Source organism: Anomaloglossus baeobatrachus, chromosome 3 (assembly GCF_048569485.1).
Source record: "Anomaloglossus baeobatrachus isolate aAnoBae1 chromosome 3, aAnoBae1.hap1, whole genome shotgun sequence".
Lineage (NCBI taxonomy): Eukaryota > Metazoa > Chordata > Amphibia > Anura > Aromobatidae > Anomaloglossus > Anomaloglossus baeobatrachus.
The window spans coordinates 299,137,583-299,162,500 of NC_134355.1; the positions used below are offsets into that span (position 1 = coordinate 299,137,583).

The window sequence follows — 24,918 nt, forward strand, 5'->3', positions numbered from 1 at the left end:
GTTCCCCCCCTCTCTCATACTTACCGTTCCCCGATCTACGGCGCGGCGCTGCACGGCTGTTATAAAAACTTCGGCGGCTTTTACTATTTTGAAAAAGCCGTCCGCCCATTAATCAATCTCGTATTCCCTGCTTTATCCGCCCACCGGCGCCTGTGATTGGTTGCAGTCAGACACGCCCACCACGCTGAGTGACAGCTGTCTCACTGCACCCAATCACAGCAGCCGGTGGGCGTGTCTATACTGTGCAGTGAAATAAATAATTAAATAATTAAAAAAAACGGCATGCGGTCCCCCCCCATTTTAATACCAGCCAGATAAAGCCATACGGCTGAAGGCTGGTATTCTCAGGATGGGGAGCTCCACGTTATGGGGAGCCCCCCAGCCTAACAATATCAGTCAGCAGCCGCCCAGAATTGCCGCATACATTATATGCGACAGTTCTGGGACTGTACCCGGCTCTTCCCGATTTGCCCTGGTGCGTTGGCAAATCGGGGTAATAAGGAGTTATTGGCAGCCCATAGCTGCCAATAAGTCCTAGATTAATCATGTCAGGCGTCTCCCCGAGATACCTTCCATGATTAATCTGTAAATTACAGTAAATAAACACACACACCCGAAAAAATCATTTATTAGAAATAAAAAACACAAACAAATTCCCTCATTACCAATTTATTAACCCCGACAAAGCCCTCCATGTCAGGCGTAATCCACGGACCTCCAGCGTCGCTTCCAGCTCTGCTGCATGCAGGTGACAGGAGCAGCAAAAGACACCTCCACGCAGCTAATGAGATGAGTAGCGCGATCAGCTACTGTCAGTCAGGTAACTCGCGGCCACTGCTGGATCCAGCGGTGGCCGTGAGTAACCTCAGTGACAGCAGCTGATCGCGCTTCTCATCTCATTAGCTGCGTGGATGTGACAGGAGCGGCGGTGTCTTCTGCTGCTCCTGTCACCTGCACAATGAAGATATGACACTTTGATATAATTTAAAAAATTCAGTTTACAGCTTGTAGAAAAGTGAAAGTTTGGTGTGCCCTCTAAATAACTCAATACACAACCGTTAATGTCTAAGCCGCTTGCAACATATGTGAGTACACCCCTAAGTAAAAATGGCCAAATTGATCCTAAAGTGTCAATATTTTAGGTGGCCAACCTTTATTTTAAAGCAATGCCTTAACGCTCTTGAGCATGGAGCTCACTAGAGCTTCACAGGTTGCCACTGAAATCTACTTTCATTCTTCCATGATGACATCGCGGGGCTGGTGGATGTTACGGACCTTCCTCACATCCACCTTCCATTTAAGGATGCCCACAGATGCTCAATACTGTTTTGGCCAGGAGACATGCTTGTCCAGTTCAGCCCCTTTAGCCTCCAAGTAGTCGTCTTCGAGGTGCATTTGGGATTTTTATCATGTTGGAATACTGCCCCACGGCTCAGTTTCTGAAGGGAGGGAAACATGCAGTGCTTCAGTATGTCACTGTACGTGCTTGACACCATCTGAACCAAAGAGGATTAACTTGGTCAGACCACATCACATGATTGCAGTAATCCTTAGTATGCTTGTCTTCAGCAAACTGTTTGTGGGCTTTTTGTGCATCTTCTTTGAAAGAAGCTTCCGTCTGTGATGACAGCCATGCAGACCAATTTGATACAGTGTGGGGCATATGGTCTGACAACTGACAGGCTGACCCCCAAATCTTTTAAACTCTGGCAGCACACAAACATCTATTTTGAAAACACAACCTATGGATATAACGCTGAGCATGTGGAGTCAACTTCGTTGTTTGACCATGGCAAGGCTTGTTCTGAGTGGAACCTGTCTTGTTAAACTACTTTATGGTCTTGGCCACCGTGCTGCAACTCATTTTCAGGGTTTTGGCATTCTTCTTATAGCCTAGGCCATCTTTATGTAGAGTAGCAATTATTTTTTTCTTTTTTTCAGATCCCCAGAGAATTCTTTGCCATGAGGTGCCATGTTGAACTTCCAGTGACCAGTATGAGAGAGTGTGTGAGCGATAACATGAAATTTAACACACCTGCTCCCCAGTCACACCTGAAAAGTTGTAATGCCAATGAGACATATGACACTAGATAGGGAAAATGGCTAATTGGGCACAATTTCACCATTTTAACTTAAGTGTGTACTAACTTTTGTTGTCTTTGGTTTGGACATTAATGGCTGTGTGGTGAGTTATTTAGTGGGCACACCAAATTTACACTGTTATACAAGCTGTACATTGACTACATTACATTGTATCAAACTGTCATATCTTTATTATTGTCCCATGAAAAGATATAATAAAATATTTAAAAAAAGTGTTTATTATCTTTATTTTCAATGGAGAGGCCATAGCAGTGGTGTAAATACTAAAATTCATTGTCACCTTTGAAGCCCATCCAAAGGCAGAGTTTCATTGGAGCTCCATAATGATAAGTATGGAGGTCTTCAACAGACTCTTTGTTACGGTTGCTGTGGCTCTGGAGACTATGTCCGGATTTCTTGCTACTGCACATGTGCAAGCGCTGGAGACTAAGTCCTATCTTGGAGCCATTGCACATGTGCGGGTGACATCATCGCTGACACGAGGTCACATGTCTCTGACACCTTCTAAGCTGATTGGCCACTGGTCATGTGCTTGTGACACGTGGTCACATGTCTCTGACACCTTCTATGCCGATTGGTCGCTGATCATGTGCTTATGACGCTTTGCTCGGTGATAGGCCAGCGTGACGTCATTGCTGTCATTCTGGCAGTGGATTGGCTCTGGGGTCCTCCATCTTGGATGAGGCACAGAGTCTATATAAGACCCTGACGTATGCTGCCCGGCACTCAGTCCTCTTGGTTCATGCATGCAAGTAGACGCTCTGTGCACGTTCCTCTAGGCATCTCTCTGTCTATGTTAGGTGAGCGCTACCGGCAGGGTAGCGTTCTTATACCTTACAGCTTCGGCTGCAGTCCGTATCCTTACCTCTTAGTGGAGCGGACATAGGCAGGTGCCTGAGGCACATGGTCCGGCTGGGCCTTGTGATTCTACTCATAGGTGGACGTTGCCGCTAGGGTAACGTTCCTTATACTGCGTCTGGCAGTTGTTCGTATCCTCGCACACTAGGGGAGTGAACAGAGGTAGGAGCTTTGTGCGGCTTATGCTGCTGTCCGTCTCTTTTGCACCACTAGAAGAGTGGGCCTAGGCAGGTGCCATATCTAGTGGTTCATGTCCTCGCACACTAGTGAAGCGAACGCAGGTAGGAGCTTTGTGCGGCTTACGCTGCTGTCCGTCTCTTTTGCACCACTATAAGAGCGGGCCTAGGCAGGTGCCATATCTAGTGGTTCGTGTCCTCACACACTAGTGGAGCGAACGCAGGTAGGAGCTTTGTGCGGCTTACGCTGCTGTCCGTCTCCTGGCACCACTAGAGGAACGGACCTAGGTAGGTGCCATTTCACACTCAGTGCTTTTGTCTCTGTGATCTTTAACAGAGACCATTCCACACACCCTCCAAGTAAGGGAGGAATTGCTTTATTTTCTAATTATATTCCTCTGTGAGTATAACAGAGGTATTGCACTCTGCACTTGTGCTATCATTATTTACAGTGGCACACTTATATACCCCTTATCCTCTGCCATAGTCTGCAGCAGAGTCTTTGCATGGTGGACCCTGACTGTCTGACATTCCTTTAGGTTTTATTATCAGACAGCCCCCCGTAACATTAGGACTGAGCCAAGGGTCTGGCAGTTATGGCAGAATATCAGCAGTTACACCGTTACATACAAGTACTTGAGTCGCGGCTCAAGAGTATAGAGGATAAACCTCAGATCATGGTGACATCTGCACATGATCCTCGACTTGCTCTGCCAAACAGATATTCTGGCGATGCCAGATCATGTCATCTTTTCATTAGTCAGTGTCAGATACACCTAGAGGTCAATTCTTCTCGCTTCTCTACGGAGAGGTCCAGAGTAGGCTTTATCATCTCCTTACTTCAGGACAAAGCCTTAGAATGGGCGACTCCCTTATGGGAGCGATCTGATGTGGTTACTCTGAGACATCAAGACTTTCTTGATGCTCTTAAAGCGGTATTCATGGGTCCGCAGGTTACCCATGATGCGGCCCTGAGACTCTTAGATCTATCTCAGGGTTTGTTATCCACTAGTTCTTATGCCATTGCTTTTAGAACTCTGGTGGCAGAACTAGATTGGCCAGAGAAGGTGTTGATTCCTATCTTCTGGAGAGGGTTGGCAGGCTATGTCAAGGATGCCCTTGCTACTCGTGAAGTCCCTGCTTCTCTGGAGGACTTGATCACAGTAGCAGTGAGGATTGACGTACGCCATAGGGAACATAGACTCGAGGTCTCTTCCTCACGCCCTAAGCATCGGGCTATTCCAGTTGTTGAGGTTCCACTACCATCTTCCTCAGCATCTGAAACATCTCCCACTCCTATGGAGTTAGGTCAGACTACGCAAGTCTGATCCTCCTATATGTTATGTCAGGCTGGGCACTATGCCAACAAGTGTTCTAGTCGTCAGGGAAACTCCCAGGCCTAGTAACCATTAGAGCGGGGTTACTAGAGATGTTTTCTGCACCCTCTAAGTGTAGTATCCCAGGTCAGCTCTCATTCTCTGAGAATACATGGCCTATTATGGCTTTTGTGGATTTCGGAGCTGACGGGACTTTTGTGTCCTCAGGATTTGTAAAGAGACACAATATTCTTTCTATTATGTTAGAGGCGCCTATTCCTGTCCGTGTTGTTAATGGGACTATGTTGTCTGACTCTATTACATTGAGGACAGTTCCCTTGCGCCTTTCCCTGCCTCAGGGTCACATAGAGGAGATTTCTTTTCTTGTTTTGCCTGAGGGTATAGACGACGTCCTTCTGGGTCTCCCATGGCTTCGGACTCATGCTCCTCACATTGACTGGGAGTCCGACAGCATTATTAGTTGGGGTTCGAAATGTCAGTCCCGATGTCTTCCCTTACCACCTAAGGTCGTTGCGGTTGCATCAACTGATCTCTCTCCCATACCTACACCCTATTTGGACTTCGCTGACGTGTTCTCCAAACAGGGTGCTGAGGTTCTTCCACCCCGTAGGCCGTATGACTGTACCATAGACCTTATCCCAGGTTCGGTTCCACCTAAGGGCAGGGTTTACCCCCTGTCGATACCTGAGTCGGAGGCCATGTCGACCTATATAAGAGAGAGTTTAGAGAAGGGGTTCATTCGTAAGTCTGTCTCTCCCGCGGGAGCTGGGTTTTTCTTTGTTAGGAAGAAAGAGGGTGATTTGCGTCCCTGCATAGATTACAGGGGTCTCAACGCAATCACAATAAAGAACAAATACCCGTTACCTTTAATTTAGGAGCTCTTTGACAGACTGAGGGGAGTTCAGATTTTTACGAAGTTGGATCTGCGGGGTGCGTATAACTTGTAAGAATTTGAGAGGGTGACGAATGGAAGACCGCTTTTAACACCCGAGACGGTCACTATGAATACCTCGTCATGCCTTTTGGGTTATGTAATGCACCCGCAGTATTTCAGGACTTCGTAAATGATGTGTTCAGGGATTTACTGTTATCCTCCGTCGTGGTGTATCTGGACGACATCCTGATTTTTTCTCCTGATCTGGAGACTCATCGTCAGGATGTCGTTCGTGTCCTTTCCCGTTTAAGGGAGCACTCATTGTTTGCTAAACTCGAAAAATGTGTATTCGAGCAGTCATCCTTGCCTTTTTTGGGCTACATTATCTCACAAGAGGGTCTGGCTTTGGATCCTGCGAAGCTCTCTGCTGTCCTGGAATGGTCCGAACCTCATTCCTTGAAGGCAGTGCAACGCTTCATAGGATTCATAAATTATTACAGGCAGTTCATACCCCATTTTTCTACTTTGGTGGCCCTTTTGGTGGCCTTGACTAAGAAAGGTGCTAATCCAAAAGTCTGGTCTACTGAGACATCTCAGGCTTTTGAGGCAGTAAAAAGACACTTTTCAACTGCTCCCGTTCTTCAAAGACCCGATGAGAATAAGCCCTTCCTCTTGGAGGTTGACGCCTCTTCAGTGGGTGCTTGTGCGGTCTTGTATCAAAAGAACGGTGCAGGTAGAAAAAGGCCGTGTTTCTTCTTTGCTAAAACCTTTTCACCGGCAGAGAGAAACTATACCATTGGGGATAGGGAACTGCTCGCCCTGAGATTAGCCTTGGAGGAGTGGCGTCACTTGCTGGAAGGAGCGAAACATCCTTTCCAGGTCTATACAGACCATAAGAATCTGACGTACTTACAAACCGCTCAGCGTCTGATTCCTCGCCAAGCCCGCTGGTCCTTGTTTTTCTCCCGCTTTCACTTTTCCATCAACTATCTGTCTGGGAGTGAGAATAACAAGGCAGACGCCCTGTCTCGCTCTATGGTTTCTACCCAGGAAGAGATTGATGAACCTTGTCTTATCCTTCCCTCCAGGGTTTTTCATACGCTCTCCCCTGTGACGTTAGACCAAATCCCTCCGGGCAAGACCTTTGTGCCGCCTGATCGACAAAATGATATACTGTCGTGGGCCCACACCTCAAAGGTGGGTGGGCATTTTGGTATTAGGCGGACACGAGAGTTACTGGGGAGGTGGTATTGGTGGCCACACTTAGCCAGCCACGTCAAGAAATATGTCGGTTCCTGCTACTCGTGTGCTCGCAACCGTCCATTATGGCAGAGACCGGCTGGGCTCTTGCATCCTTTACCATGCCAGATAGACCATGGGAGGTGGTAGGCATGGACTTTGTGGGTGATCTTCCGTGTTCACAGGGACATAGATTTGTGTGGGTCATTACGGACCATTTCTCCCGGATGGTTCATCTCGTACCGTTATAGAGAATCCCGTCTTCCAGGGTACTAGCCAAACTATTCCTCAAGCATGTCTTTAGGCTTCATGGGATGCCAGATCGTATCATTTGTGATAGAGGCCCGCAATTTGCTTCGCGTTTCTGGCGAGATCTTTGTAGCCTTCTGCAAATTGAGTTGAATCTCTCTTCGGCATACCATCCGGAGACCAATGGTTTGGTTGAGCGTACCAATCAATCCATGATTATATACCTTCAACACTTTGTTGCTGAGAACCACGATAACTGGTCTTCCCTCCTACCCTGGGCAGAATTTGCCCTTAACAATTCGCTGGCTGAGGCCACTGGGCAGAAACTATTCGTACTCAATAATGGGCAACACCCTAGGGTACCGGTACCGTTTCCCGCTGCTGCACCTTCTCCTCTTGTGGCCGACTGAGCAACTAATGCCAGAGAGGTTTGGGATCAGACTCAAGAGTTGATCCAAGCAGCTAAGGACCGTATGAAGACGGTGTCCGATCGGTTTCGTCGCCCGGCTCCTGTCTTTTCTCCAGGGGATTTTATTTGGCTCTCTGCAAAACACGTGAAACTTAGAGTGAGCTCTGTCAAATTTTCTCCTCGCTTCCTGGGTCCTTATGAGGTTCTTCGACAGGTAAATCCTGTAGTCTACCAATTGAAGTTACCCATCCATCTTAGGATCCATGACAAATTCCATGTTTCACTGCTAAAGCCGGCTATTTTACCTCACGCTCGTGAGGTGCACTCTCCTGCCTCTGATTCCTCTCACTCTAGCTATGAGGTACGAGCCATAGTTGGTTCTAAGATGGTTAGAGGGCGCAGGTTCTTCTTGATAGATTGGGAGGGCTATGGCCCGGAACATCGCTATTGGGAGCCTGAGGAGGCTGTACATGCTCCCGACTTAGTTGCCGATTACCTGCGTCGCCGGGAGGGGGGCCCTTGAGGGGGAGGTACTGTTACGGTTGCTGTGGCTCTGGAGACTATGTCCGGATTTCTTGCTACTGCACATGTGCAAACGCTGGAGACAAAGTCCTATATTGGAGCCATTGCACATGTGGGGGTGACATCATCGCTGACACGAGGTCACATGTCTCTGACACCTTCTAAGCTGATTGGTCACTGGTCATGTGCTTGTGACACGTGGTCACATGTCTCTGACACCTTCTATGCCGATTGGTCGCTGGTCATGTGCTTATGACGCTTTGCTCGGTGATAGGCCAGCGTGACGTCATTGCTGTCATTCTGGCAGCGGATTGGCTCTGGTGTCCTCCATCTTGGATGAGGCACAGAGTCTATATAAGACCCTGACGCACGCCGCCCGGCGCTCAGTCCTCTTGGTTCATGCATGCGAGTAGACGCTCTGTGCACGTTCCTCTAGGCATCCCTCTGTCTATGTCAGGTGAGCGCTACTGGCAGGGTAGCGTTCTTATACCTTACAGCTTCGGCTGCAGTCCGTATCCTTACCTCTTAGTGGAGCAGACATAGGCAGGTGCCTGAGGCACATGGTCCGGCTGGGCCTTGTGATTCTACTCGTAGGTGGACGTTGCCGCTAGGGTAACGTTCCTTATACTGCGTCTGGCAGTTGTTCGTATCCTCGCACACTAGGGGAGCGAACAGAGGTAGGAGCTTTGTGCGGCTTATGCTGCTGTCCGTCTCTTTTGCACCACTAGAAGAGTGGGCCTAGGCAGGTGCCATATCTAGTGGTTCATGTCCTCGCACACTAGTGGAGCGTACGCAGGTAGGAGCTTTGTGCGGCTTACGCTGCTGTCCGTCTCCTGGCACCACTAGAGGAACGGACCTAGGTAGGTGCCATTTCACACTCAGTGCTTTTGTCTCTGTGATCTTTAACAGAGACCATTCCACACACCCTCCAAGTAAGGGAGGAATTGCTTTATTTTCTAATTATATTCGTCTGTGAGTATAACAGAGGTATTGCACTCTGCACTTGTGCTATCATTATTTACAGTGGCACACTTATATACCCCTTATCCTCTGCCATAGTCTGCAGCAGAGTCTTTGCACGGTGGACCCTGACTGTCTGACATTCCTTTAGGTTTTATTATCAGACAGCCCCCCGTAACACTCTTGGCTGTCATACCAACCCATCGGCATGCCGATGGGCTAATACAATGGCATACCACCATTATGTTGCACATTAAATGGCACTTTTAGAGTTTCACAACTCCATCAAGAATGTTGCATTGTTCCACCCACAGTTGTTGCAGGCAGGATCTGATGATGATACACAGACATTAACTGCCAAATATGGTGCAAGCTCACCACAGTACCGACTTGTGCTGTACATCTACAATGCATGTTGTGATAGGCTGAGAATAAGCATTTCTAGAAACACTTGTTCCCAATATTTGTGTAGACTAAATACGTCTTAAGACCACCTTCACATATTCATATAACACACGTAAATGAAAAAACATTTTAGTGTTTCCCATTTATGTGTCAATAAATAAATTGAATAAAGAAACAATGAAATTAAGGGCTGACAGCAAATACATTATTACAATAATTCATTAAAATTACTACTTTATTAGTTAATTAATAATAAAACCATATATACCCTACAAAAACACCACATATACATATATAGACATTCACAAAACATAAATGTTCCCAACCTGCAGGTTTTTATATGGTTTGGGAACAAAAAGCTCCATGATAGGAGAATAAATGAAGGGAAAAGGGGATCACTACCTGTTCCCTAGGGAGAAATGTCCCTACCTAGCAATGGAGGTTTAACGCCCCAAAGTAACGTGCTGCCAATATTTAATGGCAGCTATCCATATGATTATCCCTAAACTTCCTAATCTTTATTATAAGAAGACCTGACCAGTATGATATAGGCCAGGTAAATATAGATTTTCTCATACAGGGAAATTGATGTGAATAAAACTTATCTGATGTATTCCCAGGATGTTATAACTAGTGATGAGCGAGTGTAATCGTTACTATTCACTACTCGCACGGATATTATGGTATTCAGGTTACTCGTTACATTGTGAGTTTTTATGTACTTGCCTCGTGATATTCATATGTCCCTCTCAGCAGGTTTGGTGCCTGATTTGCAGCCAGTAAACATAAGGGGTTTCTTAACCAATCTCAGTAATGCCAGAGCCATCTTGTGGCATTACTGGGATTGGCTGGCCGTGCTTCATTCTTACCGATCGCGGGAGCGAGAGAGAGAGAGAGAGACCCCACATGTGAGTCAGAAATGCATGCAAGCATATTCTCCAGGCTCTCCCCATTCAGTTTCATCACTTTCCCATCCATTTCAGCCTTTTCCTCAGGCCCCCAGACCTCTCTGTTGAGTCCAGCAGAAAATTACTCGCATTTCCCATTGACGTGCATTGTACTCGCTATTCATAACAAACAGGCGTATATTACAAAGTAGTCGTTACGAGTATCACAGTTACGAATATTACGGTATTCAATCATCTCTAGTTATAATTACTTCCTCAGGTGAAGCACCATTCATTAGGCATTTAAAAACAAGGGTCAATCGATTCTCCACTGCTCAACGCGTTTCCCCCAACTTAATTTCTGGGGTACATCAGGAGAATGGAGTAGGGCACAATCGCCTTAGATATTCTCCTTGCTGCCGACAACATCCTGGGAATACATCAGATAAATTTTGTTCATATCAAGTATAATGTATAGAAAATCTATATTTACCTGGCCTATATCACACTAGTCCGGTTTTCTTATAGATAAAGATCATGCAGTTTAGGGATAATCATTTGGATAACCGCCGTGGAATGAGGACAGTACTTTAGTTTAGGGTGTTAAACCTCCATTGATAGGTTGGGACATTTCTCCCTAGTGAACAAGTATCGACCCCCCTTTTACCTTCATTAGTCCTCCTATCATGGAGCTTTTTTGTTCCCAGACCATATAAAAAGCTGCAGGTCGGGAACATATATGTATTGTGAATGTCTATATATGTACATATGGTGTTTTTGTAGGGTATAAGTGGTTTTAATTTTAATTAACTAATAAAGTAGTAATTTTAATGAATTAATGTAATAATGCATCTTCTGTTTGCCCTTGAGTAAGTAATTTCAACTCCTCTTGAGCAAACAATGAAATTACAAAATTACAAAGCTTCTCCTATACTTTATAATGTTAAACATGTATATCACCCCGACGGTACATGGATGCGTTCATCTGCTTTACGTGTTTTTCAATGACCCATAGACTTGTATTGGCCCTTATCATCCATGCTGCCAAAAAAAAACAGATGGTCTCCATATGGGCCATAGGTTATAATGGGTATGTTTGGTATTCATGAAAAAATGGTTGCCATATGCAAATAAGTATATGTGAAAAAGGCCTTAAAGGGAATTTGTCAGCAGGATTTTGCCATGTAAGATGAAGAAAACATGCTGTAGGGGTTTAAAAAAAAATCAACTATGCTTCTCTTATCAAGCTCCCTGCTGTTGGTTACTTAAACTAATGGCTTTATTATCCAGTGATTATCATTGCTAGGTCAAGTTGGCAAGTGCACTGCAGACCACCACACCCCCTACTGTGATTGATAGCTCAATGTAATTGTACAATCTATATAGAGAGCCTGGTGTGCGCAGGGACAGCTCTGTGGACTCATCTACTGAGCTGCACTCAGTAATCTCAGTGATTCAGAATCTTCTTGCCTACATTATGCTGCTCTCAGATGAGGTAGCAAAAACCTGCTGACAGATTCCCTTTAAGGAACTTGCTGCTTTTGGGAATAGTTTAATTTTATATAAATCAGTGAGTTCTGTCATGGTAACAGGAAATTTTGCAACTTTTCTAATGTTGTTTTCTGAGCTTATTTATGTACAGAAACAACATTAAAGCGCCACTGCAGCATTTTTATTTTATTTCAGCTCTGCAGCAATGCTTTAAGTGTAAGTCTCTTGTTTTATACCCACTGCCATCTTCATTGGTTTCCAGCGAGTTCCAGTCAATCTATGGTGGCTTGTAACTTGACGGCAGCTCCGGTGTTTCATGGAGCAAGCTGGAAGTCATAAATCAATGTAACTCCATGAGAGCCTTTTTCTGGCTCTCATAGAGTTGCATTAGTTACTTATGATATAAGTTCTGACTTTTGGCACAAGATGGCACTGCGGGACCGGAGCAGTGCCAAAAATGATGAAGGTACCAGAGGTAAGTATAATACAAGGGGAAGGGGACTATCATTTATTCCGCCACTCCAGCACTGAAAAAACTGTAGTGGTGGTTTAAAGTTGAATATGAAAGGAAACAAAGCGCTCATAAAAGCAAAATGTTATGACATTTGTAATGAAACCCAATTGCAAAAATTATTTTTAGTCCAAAATACATGCATTTAAGTAACAAAATGCTCAAGGTATGGCATACAACTTTAAGGTGCATTTAGACCTTATAGTATAAAAGCCAGCAGTGCAGAGCGTGTCATGTAACATTTCTTACTGAGATATCATGTGTTACTTCAAATATCAAGATGCAAAAAAAAATAAAAAATGCAAAATCTACTCTACTATAATTTTGCAAAGACCCATGTGTCACTGGCCAGAAAGAAAGCTATAGAACTTGGAAATTATTTGAAAATATTGATAGTAAAAAATAATGGAAAAAATGAAAATAATAAAAAAATTATGCTTAGATGAATGTGATTTAATTAATAGATAAATCACGAAATCATTTGATTTCACGCTGATACATCTATACTTACCATGAGTGAAATAAAGAGGTAAGTTTGCCTAAATTAATTAGCGCACTCCCAGAAAAAGCTGACCTAGAAACTCCGCACATTACTTAAAATGGTATTCAATAAATCATGATCATATTGCAAATTAAAATAATTAGACGTTTGTAATTACTTAGGTGAATGCTCTGTGGGATAAAAGAGAACAGTAAAACTCAAACACGTATAATATTAAAGAAGAGATATCAATGAATTCACAAAAGAAAACGTAAAATATATTCTTACTTAAAGGGAATGTGTCATTGAGTTTTTGTCACCTAATCTGAGAGCAACCTAATTTAAAAACAGAGATCCTGATTCCAGTGATGTGTCATTTACTGGGCTGCTTAGTGTAGTTTTGTTAAAATCACTGATTATCATTAGCAAATTATTTGGCCTGCTGCCAGGTAGTCCAGCATATTCATGAGCTCTGTATAACCCGCCCCATCACTGATTGGCAGCTTTCTCTGTACACTTTATATTGGCAGAAAGCTGCCACTCAGTGGTTTGGGCAAAGTTATAGAGTTACACATTCCAATAACTGCTAGATTTGCCGCAGAGAAAACTGATTTTGTCAAAATAACAGCAAACAGCTCAGTAAGTGACACATCACTGGAACCTGGGTCCCACTCTACATTACGCTGCTATGAGGTGAGGTGGCAAAAACTCTGTGACAGATTCTTATTTAAAGGAAACTCCCAGTTGACCTGTTAGTATAAATCACAAAACCTTGTAAGCGATATAGACAACAATGTACAGCGTATAACAGAAGACCATGTGGCTGCTATGGGGCCTATGAGTCGGGGGGGGGGGGACATGATGCAAGCACAAGCGCCTGGCTAACCCCTCCCATGATTGTACCTGCAAACTGTATCAGTGCTGTCAAGACAGTTGAAAGCAATGTCTGAGCTCCTACATCTGATGATGTGGTAACATCGTTGCACCCTTTCTGCCGAGCAGTGCTGAGTTGCAGGCCAGATGCTGCGGACACCGGAGCAGCAGTAGGATGAGGGAAGATGAGTATTTTGATATCAGTGGGGACCCTTATACTATTTGCAGGTCTCTTTTGAGGGTTCATTATACTGTTTACAGGGCTATATGGGGGCTAATCATACTATTTTCAGGGCTATGTGAAGGCCAATATACTATTTGCAGTTCAAAGTGTGGGCTCATTATTCTCTTTACCGGGCTACATGGTGGTTATTATACAGTTTGCAAAACTATGTTGAGGCTCATTATACAGTTCCAAGGTCCATATGGGGGCTCATTATACTATTTGCAGGGTTATGTGGGGGTTCATTATACTGTTTGCAGGGCTATGTCGGGGGGGGCTCATTTTACAGTTTTCAGGGCTATGTGAGGCCAGGGCTGCGTTGGGGATCATTATACTATTTGTAGGGCACTGTGGGAGTTTGTATACAGTTTCCTGGGCTATGTGGGGTTCATTACACTATTTTCAGAGCTATGTGAGGCTCCTTAGGCTATGTACCCATGGGACAACGTACCCGCGGACTTTGCCATAGGTTTGTCCGCAGGTTTACTGCAGCAGCTCCCCGGAATCCACAGGTATCCATTGCTGCTGGTTTCAAGCATTTTTGTTGCGATAAACCTGCGGGACAAGTGCAGAAATACCTGCGGAAGTCCCGGCCTTTATCTCCATAGTGGAGGAGCGGGAATTCCGCAGATATTTCCACAGGAATAATTGACATGTAATTACTTGCAGCTGTGGGACGCAGCATATTCCGCAGCCGCACATACCGCAGCATTGATACAGCACTCCCCAAATCCCATAGGGTAACATGGGGAGTGTCTGTACTTGCTTAAACCTGCGGATTTATCTGGAAAATCCAGATAAATCCGCAGGTTTTCCGCAGCAAAATCCCGATAGCAATAGCTAGCGATGTCGTGAGCGATAGCACCCGCCCCCCGTCATTCGTGCGACATTTGGTGATCGCTGCCGTAGCGAACATTATCACTATGGCAGCGTCACACGCACATACCTTTTCAGCGACGTCGCTGTGTCCGCTGAACAATCCCTCCTTCAAGGGGGAGGTGCATTCGGCGTCATAGCGACATCACTGCGGCGTCACTAAGTAGCCGCCCAATAGTAGAGGAGAGGCGGAGATGAGCGGCCAGAACATGCCGCCCACCTCCTTCCTTACTCATTGCCGGTGGACGCAGGTAAGGAGATGTTCGCCGTTCCTGCGGTGTCCAAAATAACGATGTGTGATGCCGCAGGAATGACGAACAACCAGCGGCATGTACCACCAACGATATAATGAAAAGGAGCGACGTGTCAACCATCAACGATTTTTGCCGTTTTTGTGATTGTTGATCGTCGCTCCTTGGTGTCACACGCTGCGATGTTGCTAACGGCGCCGGATGTGCGTCACTAACGACGTGACCCCGATGATATATCGTTAGCGATGTCACAGCGTGTAAAGCACCCTTAAGGCACACCTGTTCAAAAATCATGCTGAATAATCAGAATCTTGATATGCTACACCTTTATGAGTGGATGGATTATCTTGGAAAAAGAGAAGTGCTCACTAACACAAATATAGACAAATTTGTGAACAATATTTGAGAGAAAAAGGTCTTTTATGTACATAGAAAAAGGTGTTAGATCTTTGAGTTCTGCTCATGGAAAATGGGAGCAAAAACAAAGTATCGCATTTTTGTTTTTGTTCAGTATGTGTTTGTAAGACTGCTTTGAAGTCTTCCTTTAATAGTGTGTAGGCGATCTTATTCCATATTAGAGAATCAGTCTTACACTACAGATTAGCTTGTTTAAACTGGCTGCTGTGTAAACATACTGAACAACTCAGTATAAAACGGAAACTGATACCTGCTGCCCATACCGTGGCAGTATGTATCAGCCACTGGCTGTATGATCACAGCTAGGTATGTGTCACTCTGTAATGCTGTGGTATATCGGACAAAAGTATACCTTTAATAGTCGACAGGGACCAAGCCGCACTGTGCACTAGTTGTACAGGTGGGTCCTCGGTGGCTTCTCTCCGCCTGTTGACAGTAACGAACAGGTCTCTGCTTATGTGCCTATATAGGTTTAAATCAGCAGGGGAAATGCAGGATTAGAATACCGCGCCAAACCACAGGAGTCCAGGTGGCGATAGTAAAACTCTTTTCTTTATTTTCACAGGTCTTTACACAGGTCTACGCGTTTCAAGGACATATCCGTCCTCTTCCTCAGGACAAATGTGCAGAGAATACTATAGTATTCTCTGCACATTTGTCCTGAGGAAGAGGACGGATATGTCCTTGAAACGCGTAGACCTGTGTAAAGACCTGTGAAAATAAAGAAAAGAGTTTTACTATCTCCACCTGGACTCCTGTGGTTTGGCGCGGTATTCTAATCCTGCATTTCCCCTGCTGATTTAAACCACTCCTGCTGCGGGTCCGCTGCCGTCCACGTTATCTACATGCTTTCAAAGGAGTTGTGACTATCACAACCCTACCAGGTGAGTGTTTCTCCTGACATTCACCACCCTTTGTCTACCGGGTAAGACCCTATTGCGCCTTATCTTTCCACAGCTTTGCCGTGCCTATGTGCCTATATAAACAGAGATCTGTCAGTCACTGTCAGCAGGCAAGGAGAAGCTGCCGGAGACCCGTCTTTACACTAGTCCCCCGCACAGTTCGGTCCCAGTGGTTATTAAACGTATGTTGTTCTGTGAAACGGCACAGCTTTTCAGAAAGAGACATACCATGCTGAGATCAGAGAACCAATAGCTGATACATACTGCCACAGTATGAATAGCATGTATCAGTTGCAAGTGTTTTTTAAAGGGGTGTTAACTACTTTCTGACCTAAAAAAAGTCTTCTACAAATAACAAATGTATATTTCACAGTTTATCCCCTACATCCTTTCATAAGCTGCCTGAGTCTACTGCTGCTTTTTCTCTTACGGAAATAGACATGTGCATGCTGCAGCCAATCACTGTTCAAATGGTAAACAACTCAACCATTCTGAGTAGACATTGTGCTGTGCAACCTGAACACAATGCATTGAGACCACATAAAGTTATACTCAGTCAGTGATTGGCTTCAGCAGTTAGATGCTAACAAAGGGGTGAGATGGACAACCCCTTGAAGATGTCAAAATGGCATGCTGCCACAAATTTAAAATGAGAAATATCTTTCTATAAATTGATAATACGATGAAACTTACCAATTCTTTATTTGACTTTAGAACCTGAAGTAGCCGATGTGAAACCATCTGTTACCAAAAAAGGTAAGACATGGCCTCTGCACATAGTAAATTGAAATGGTGAAAAGAAGAATAGTTTCCCTTTAACCCAGTCCATCTGCATTCAATTTTCGTTGCTTTGTATTCATTTATTTTTTACTGTTTTTATTGCTGAATTGACATAGACACATAATAGCTAGCTTTTTGCCAAATGCGTTGTGGCTTTGAATGCCAGGATTCAGTCTAAAGTATGGAGTAAGAGAAAATGGCAAAATAATTCTAACGCGATGAAATGGTGAATAAAAGCAATTACACCCTGGGTTTTTTGGGTTATATTTTTACGATTTTCACTAACCCCTTCACGACATATGACGTATAAAACTGGTGTGAAAAAGATTTTGCCCCTTCCTAATTTTTTATTTTTTTGCATGTTTGTCACAATTAAATGTTTCAGATCCCCAAACAAATTTAATATTAGACAAAGATAACATAAGTAAACACAAAATGCAGTTTATAAATAAAGATCTTTATTATTAAGGGAAAAACAAATCCAAACCTACAGGGACCTGTGTGAAAAAGGGATTGCCCCCCTTAAAACATAAATTAACTGTGGTTTATCACATACTTGGAAAGCTGAGTTCAATTTACCTAGCCACACCCAGACCTGATTACTGCCACACCTGTTTTCAAGCAACAAATCACTTAAATAGGACCTGCCTGACATAGTGAAGTAGACCAAAAGATCCGCAAAAGCTAGACATCATGCCGCGATTTAATGAAATTCAGGAACAAATTAGAAACAAAGTAATTGAGATCTATTAGTCTGAAAAAGGTTACAAAGCCATTTCCAAAGCTTTGGGACTCCCCACAGTGAGAGCCATTATCCACTAATGGCAAAAACATGGAACAATGGTGAACCTTCACAGGGGTGGCCAGCCAACCAAAATTACCCCAAGAGAACAGTGATGACTCATCAAAGAGGTCACCAAAGACCCCACAAAAACATCCAAAGACCTGCAGGTCTCACTTGCCTCAGTTATGATCACTGTTCATGATTTCATCAAAAGAAAAATACTGGACAAAAAAGTTGCAAGATGAAAACCCCTGCTGAGCAAAAAGAACACAAAGGCTTATCTCAGTTTTGCCAGAAAACATCTTGATGATTCCCAAGACTTTTGGGATAATACTGTGTGGACTCAAGAGATAAAAGCTGAACTCTTTGGAAGGTGTATGCCTCATTAAATCTGGTGTAGAAGTAACAACTCAGTATTTCAGAAAAAGAACATGATACCAACAGTAAAACATGGTGGTGGTAGTGTTATGAATTACTGCTGTTTTGTTGCTTCAGGACCTGGAAGACTTGCTGTTGTAAAAGAAACCATGAATTCTGCTGTCTTCCATAAAATCCTGAAGGAGAATGTCCAGCACTTGGGTTATACAAGACAACAATACAAAACACACCAACAAGTCTACCTCTGAATGGCTTAAGAAAAACAAACTAAAGACTTTGGAGTCAAATGTGGGAGGGCTAGTGCACACAGTAAACGAACCACCGCAGCACATCTCTGATGATGAAACACAGGTGCTAACTGCTGCAGCTTTCTGCAGTATGCAGACTGGCAAGGAGGGCAGGGGTGAGGAGTGGGTGTAAGATGATGTGGAGGACTATAAAGTCCTAGATCTCACATACAGTGAAGGCCATCTGAGTGACGTGCACAGTTCGGAGGAAGAAGAGGTGGTCATGTTGCCCCAGTTGTACAGCAAAAAATGGAGAAGGATGCAAAAGCACAGCAGTCGGCCTCAGCCAACATGTTTGCTACTAATGCCCACTGCATTGATGAGCTGAGCATACCTAGTCCAGCTCATAGGAACTCCCTGGCATGGCATATCTTCATTCAATATGCTGAAGATAAGAAATTGGTGGTTTGCTCACTGTGCAGTTAGATCTGGAATTGAGGCATTAATATTCTTGTAATATATATCAGCTCACCATGTGTAGGCTCAGTCCTGGTTGTCCCCTGGAGCACGGACAGGCACTGCCACAGCCTAGTAATTAATATACTTAATCTGAGCACTACCTGCATGACAAGGCATCTGAGTGCAAACCATGGGCTGCAGTGGAGTATACATCTGGTAATACAGGAAATATCTGAAGTTCCTCCTGCTACCTCTTCTTCTGCAATCTCTGCCTCTTCCTTTCCCTACTGAGAAAGAGAGCCACCTGGCTATTTGCATAGAAAGAATGTGATAGCACCACCACCAGTAGTGTCATCAAGCATCTCCAAACCACCCCATGGAAGCTTTCAGATATCCATCTCTCAAACACTGGAGAGAAAGAGGAAGTACCCCCCTACCTGTTACGGTTCCCGTTCATGGGGATCTGCGTGTCTCCTTATCCTTTGCTGTGGTCTGGCTATGCTATATCTTGGTCCCAGGTCTGTGTGGCACTGAAGACTATGTTCTGATTCCATGCTACTGAGCATGTGCGAGCGCTGGAGACTAAGTCCTATCTTGGAGCCACTGCACATGTGCGGGTGACATCATCGCTGACACGAGGTCACATGTCTCTGACACATTCTAAGCCGATTGGCTGCTGGTCATGTGCTTATGATGCTTAACTCTGTGATAGGCCAGCGTGACGTCATTGCTGACGTTCTCGCAGCGGATTGGCTGGTGTCCTCCATCTTGGATGAGGCACAGAGTCTATATAAGACCCTGACGCACGCTGCTCGGCGCTCAGTCCTCTTGGTTCCTGCATAGGAGTAGACGCTCTGTGCATGTCCCTTGCGGCACCTATTGTCTATCTAGGTGAGCGTTATCAGTAGGGTAACGCTCTTGTACCTTGCAGCTTATGCTGTGGTCCGTATCCTCCCACCTTAGTGGAGCGGACATAGGCAGGTGCTTGCTGCACATGGTCTGACTGGGCCTTGTGGTTCTACTCTGAGGTGAGCGCTATCGGTAGGGTAGCGCTCCTGTACCTTTCAGCTGTACTGTTGTCCGTGTCCTCACACCTTAGTGGAGCGGACATAGGTAGGTTAGGTGGTCGTTGCCTTCTAGGGTAACGCTCCACTACGCTGCCTCCTGCAGCAGTCCGTATCCTTGCATTTCCACTCCTATGTTATGCTAAGAGGTAGTCAATGTGACTTAGACAGTATACGCCGCTATTGACCTTGGTGACACTGTGACGTAACAGTGTCAGTACCGCTTTGGTGGTACAGGTTTCCCCTATCCTCTGCCCTACTCTGCAGCAGAGCTCTGCACGGTGGACCCTGACTGTCGGATAGCCTTCCATTCCCTTATTATCCGACAGCCCCCATAACACCTACCCACCCACGAGCCCTGGTCCTGAATGACAACATTTCAAAATTCCTGGCCTTTCAAATGCTGCCATTTTGGCTTATGGAGATGCACACTTCTAAAAAAGTAAAATAGTTCAAAAACACACAAGAAACTTTAAAAACACTAAATGCAGGGACCCATATTAGATCTCCTACACTGGATTTAAGTGTTCTTAAAGTTTCAAATGTCTTTGATCTATTTTTTAAAAAAAAAATAACATTTATATATTAATTGGTCTTTAATTTAGGGATTTAGTTGCCTTTTGGCAAATTGTAAATTAGTGTCAATTAATCCTACACTAACTCATAGAACAAGTTTCTTTATGTAAAAAGCAGCCCTGACACAAAAAGTTCACCAGCCCAAATACAATAAATGTCCTAACCCAGATCATAGTAATATTAGGTGCACGTGGAGCTCAGTGTACATTTTGCTGAGATCAGGGCTGCATGTACACTGCTGCTGTTACGGTTGCTGTGGCTCTGGAGACTATGTCCGGATTTCTTGCTACTGCACATGTGCAAGCGCTGGAGACTAAAGGCCCTGTCACATACAGAGATAAATCTGCGGCAGATCTGTGGTTGCAGTGAAATTGTGGACAATCAGTGCCAGGTTTGTGGCTGTGTACAAATGGAAAAATATGTCCATGATTTCACTGCAACCACAGATCTGCCAAAGATTTATCTCTGTGTGTGACGGGGCCTTTAGTCCTATCTTGGAGCCATTGCACATGTGCGGGTGACATTATCGCTGACACGAGGTCACATGTCTCTGACACCTTCTAAGCTGATTGGCCACTGGTCATGTGCTTGTGACACGTGGTCACATGTCTCTGACACCTTCTATGCTGATTGGTCGCTGGTCAAGTGCTTGTGACGCTTTGCTCGGTGATAGGCCAGCGTGACGTCATTGCTGTCATTCTGGCAGCGGATTGGCTCTGGTGTCCTCCATCTTGGATGAGGCACAGAGTCTATATAAGACCCTGATGCACGCCGCCCAGCGCTCAGTCCTCTTGGTTCATGCATGAGGGTAGACGCCCTGTGCACGTCCCTCTAGGCATCTCTCTGTCTATGTTAGGTGAGCGCTACCGGCAGGGTAGCGTTCTTATACCTTACAGCTTCGGCTGCAGTCCGTATCCTTACCTCTTAGTGGAGCGGACATAGGCAGGTGCCTGAGGCACATGGTCCGGCTGGACCTTGTGATTCTACTCGTAGGTGGACGTTGCCGCTAGGGTAACGTTCCTTATACTGCGTCTGGCAGTTGTTCGTATCCTCGCACACTAGGGGAGCGAACAGAGGTAGGAGCTTTGTGCGGCTTATGCTGCTGTCCGTCTCTTTTGCACCACTAGAAGAGCGGACCTAGGTAGGTGCCATATCCAGTGGTTCGTGTCCTCGCACACTAGTGGAGCGAACGCAGGTAGGAGCTTTGTGCGGCTTACGCTGCTGTCCATCTCTTTTGCACCACTAGAAGAGCGGACCTAGGCAGGTGCCATATCTAGTGGTTCGTGTCCTCGCACACTAGTGGAGCGACCGCAGGTAGGAGCTTTGTGCGGCTTACGCTGCTGTCCGTCTCCTGGCACCACTAGAGGAACGGACCTAGGTAGGTGCCATTTCACACTCACTGCTTTTGTCTCTGTGATCTTTAACAGAGACTATTCCACACACCCTCCAAGTAAGGGTGGAATTGCTTTATTTTCTAATTATATTCCTCTGTGAGTTTAACAGAGGTATTGCACTCTGCACTTGTGCTATTATTTTTTACAGTGGCACACTTATATACCCCTTATCCTCTGCCATAGTCTGCAGCAGAGTCTTTGCACGGTGGACCCTGACTGTCTGACATTCCTTTAGGTTTTATTATCAGACAGCCCCCCGTAACAGCTGCACACACAACAGGGAGAGGTAGAGGCAGGCCAGGAGGCCCACTGCCTGAGCGGCCCACGTGAATCTGCCCGCTGCTCCAGATAATCATTGTGATTGATCATGAGCAGCGGTAATGGATGAGATGGTGGCACAGGAGGAAGAGGAGGAGGAACAGGACCATTTACACAATTGTCCGGCCAGTTGTCCACACTGAGCTTGCCCTTGCCCCAAGTGGACTGTCGGAATGTGTCTTTAGCACAGCAGGGGGTGTGAACACAAACCGGCACATCAATCTTTCCAGTCTCAACGTGAGCGAGCGAACATTCATTAAACTGAACCAGACGTACCCAGCCATTGTTATGCTTCACTGCAATATGTTTGTTCTATTTGCCATTCCTAATATTTTGGACCTCACATACTTAAAAATTAAACAAAACAATGTTGGCTACCTCCTCTTCCTTTGTCTTTTCCACCTACACCACCACATCCACCTCTACCTGCTCCTCAACCTTCTCCTCCATTTAGACCTGTGCCTCATAATTCAAGACTATTTTTTATTTTGTTATTTTATTCTAATTTTATTTCTTTATTCCATATTATTTTGAGTAATTTCCCTATCAACATTTGTTTGCAGGGACATTGTCCTGCTCCATTTTGCTTCCTTTTGCAGTCCCCTAGCCCTTGCTACGATCCTTATATAGCCATTTTACAGCACCAAAGTTCGAGTCCCCTTTGACTTCTGTGGAGTTTAGGGTCAAGTTCAGATCAAGTTCCAGTACTAAAACTTACTTTTGACTACAGTTCAGCAAATTCCAGCGAACCCGAACCATGGGTCCACTCATCCCTATCCATGACCTATTACTACATCATGGAGCATGGAGGTGTTAAACTGTAAACTTATTTATATACATTTTTTACATTGAATATCATTTGACTACAAAAATTCCCATTTTTCTTTACAACTCATATTGTTTGCATATCATTTGTAGGAAATACTATACGAACAGCTATTATCACTTTGTTTGTCCTTAAATAACAGAATTTGACATGTTTTTTATGCCCTAATATAAACATGTTGAAAACGTATTTAATAGGATGTTATAACTTTTAGAATTCCAGCTTTGCAGTCTTTTTTTAATGATAAAAATGTATATAGACAATGAAGTAAAGATTTAAAGATCCGTTATTATTTGTAAATGAAAAATAAAACTACAACATGTGAAAAATAGTGCTTATATTGAAAAATATTTCTTTCTCCAGCAAAAATTTTGACAAGGAAGAAACCAAGTATGTCTTCAATGTTCGGTACATTGGTACTCAGCTGCTAATTGCAACTGAATGCTTCTGCCTTACTAATAAAGCTTTGTAGATTTAGCTAAATTAGCATCTTATTATTATCCATCCTTTTAAATCTGAGAATTATTTTTGCCCCTTACAATAAAGGTCTTGGTGCCTTTAGCACTCATTGTGCATAGTTTTTTTTTTTCTTGATTTAATAATGTTTAATAGATTGCTTCTTTCCATATGTTCTCATATTTGTAGGACCTGCTCAATGTTCCCCCAACAAATATAACCTACAAAAATTTGGAAAATTAATTGTAATGCTGATGCCCTTCATATAAGCCAGCGTATTGTGCTTTGGTGCGCTAAATAGGCTCCTGCTATGCTACCTGTATAGTTGCATCATGTTAAATAGTCATATCATAGTCTCTTCTGGTTTATAGGTCATGCTTTTTTTTAAAAAAAATAAAAAAAAGTAAAAAATAAATAAATAAATTTGAGTATAGTATGACTCTACATAGACTGCAATCAATTCTTTTTGCTGGACGCATTTGTTGGAAACATATATCTTTAATGGAAAGCTGAACAGTATGCCACTGTATAGGCACACAGTACAATTTTGTTGCCCATATATCCCCATAGTAATAAAAAGTTTCTGAATGAAATACTTTATTTTCATGTAATCTCTATGTGGCAAACCCTGTCTGCTGTACTTTGTTAAACAGTTGTATAGAGGTATGTTTATACCTAAAACCCAATTGAGGCCAAAAAACACAGGCTAATTGAGCCTTTGAGGTTTTGACTTATATGCATGATGTATAAACCAATTGTAAGGCTAGCATACAATATGCGCAGAGCCTAAGAAATGTCTTTTTGCTGCAGTGCTTCTTTGCATTAGGCTAAGGCTACACTGTGACTTTTGGTGCGACAACCGTTGTGCGACCAAAGTTTGCACTAAGTGTCACACTCTGGGTATGGTGAGCATTTTCAGACTAATTGAAGTCTGACGCACAACAAATAAGCAACTAAAACAACACAACAAAAAGGGGAACACCAGGGACACAATACAACGGAGGTCCCTGCCATTAGGGAGAGGGGTGAGAGGGAACCCCCTGAGCTAACTTGCATCCATATATAGGTTCTTTCAACCTGTCGGCGAACAGGATACTTTGGGCCTTCAGCTGGCCCTAAACTCACCCTGCCTAGTGAGTAAGCCGACAAGTTCACTAGACCCACCAATACAATACGGAAACACCAGGTAAGGAAAAGAAACAGAGGAAATACCACAACACACAAGGATAAAGGTCAGCTTCTTGGAACGCTCTAACACAGCTCCTTCCACCAAGGGGGCTAGTATACAAATGAGTTTGTATCTTCAGCAGAGATTGCTGGGTAACACCTCTATTTAAACCTGAAATTCGTGACTACAAAGCTACTGCAGCTAAAGCACTTAGCTAGAGACTGCTGGAGAAGCTGTCAGCAGCAAAACTGACATTAACTATTTAGGCACCAAAGGAAATGAAACCACATTTAAATGTGGATAACCAGTTGGATATGAGAGGCTGCAGTCTGGAAGCTGTCATTAGTCTCTAAAAACAGGGAGATGACTGTCGCACTAAGCCATTGCTACATTGCAGGGCTCTTCAAGCAACACCTACAGTGCCATGAAAAAGAAGCCAAAAAA

At 44.2% G+C, this 24,918-nt stretch overlaps 1 protein-coding gene across 50 annotated transcripts in view; it reads left to right on the forward strand.

Annotated features, from left to right (window-relative positions):
* TRDN (triadin) overlaps positions 1–24,918 on the forward strand; it is a 1,152,170-nt gene that overhangs the window by 501,929 nt on the left and 625,323 nt on the right. For 48 of the 50 annotated variants that reach the window (XM_075339946.1, XM_075339974.1, XM_075339964.1 and 45 more), the window contains 2 exons: positions 16,759–16,800; positions 23,214–23,258. In XM_075339946.1, coding sequence (XP_075196061.1) covers positions 16,759–16,800; positions 23,214–23,258 — 87 coding nt within the window. The remainder of the gene's footprint in view (positions 1–16,758; positions 16,801–23,213; positions 23,259–24,918) is intronic. The other 2 variants (XM_075339956.1, XM_075339971.1) reach the window with 1 other exon arrangement.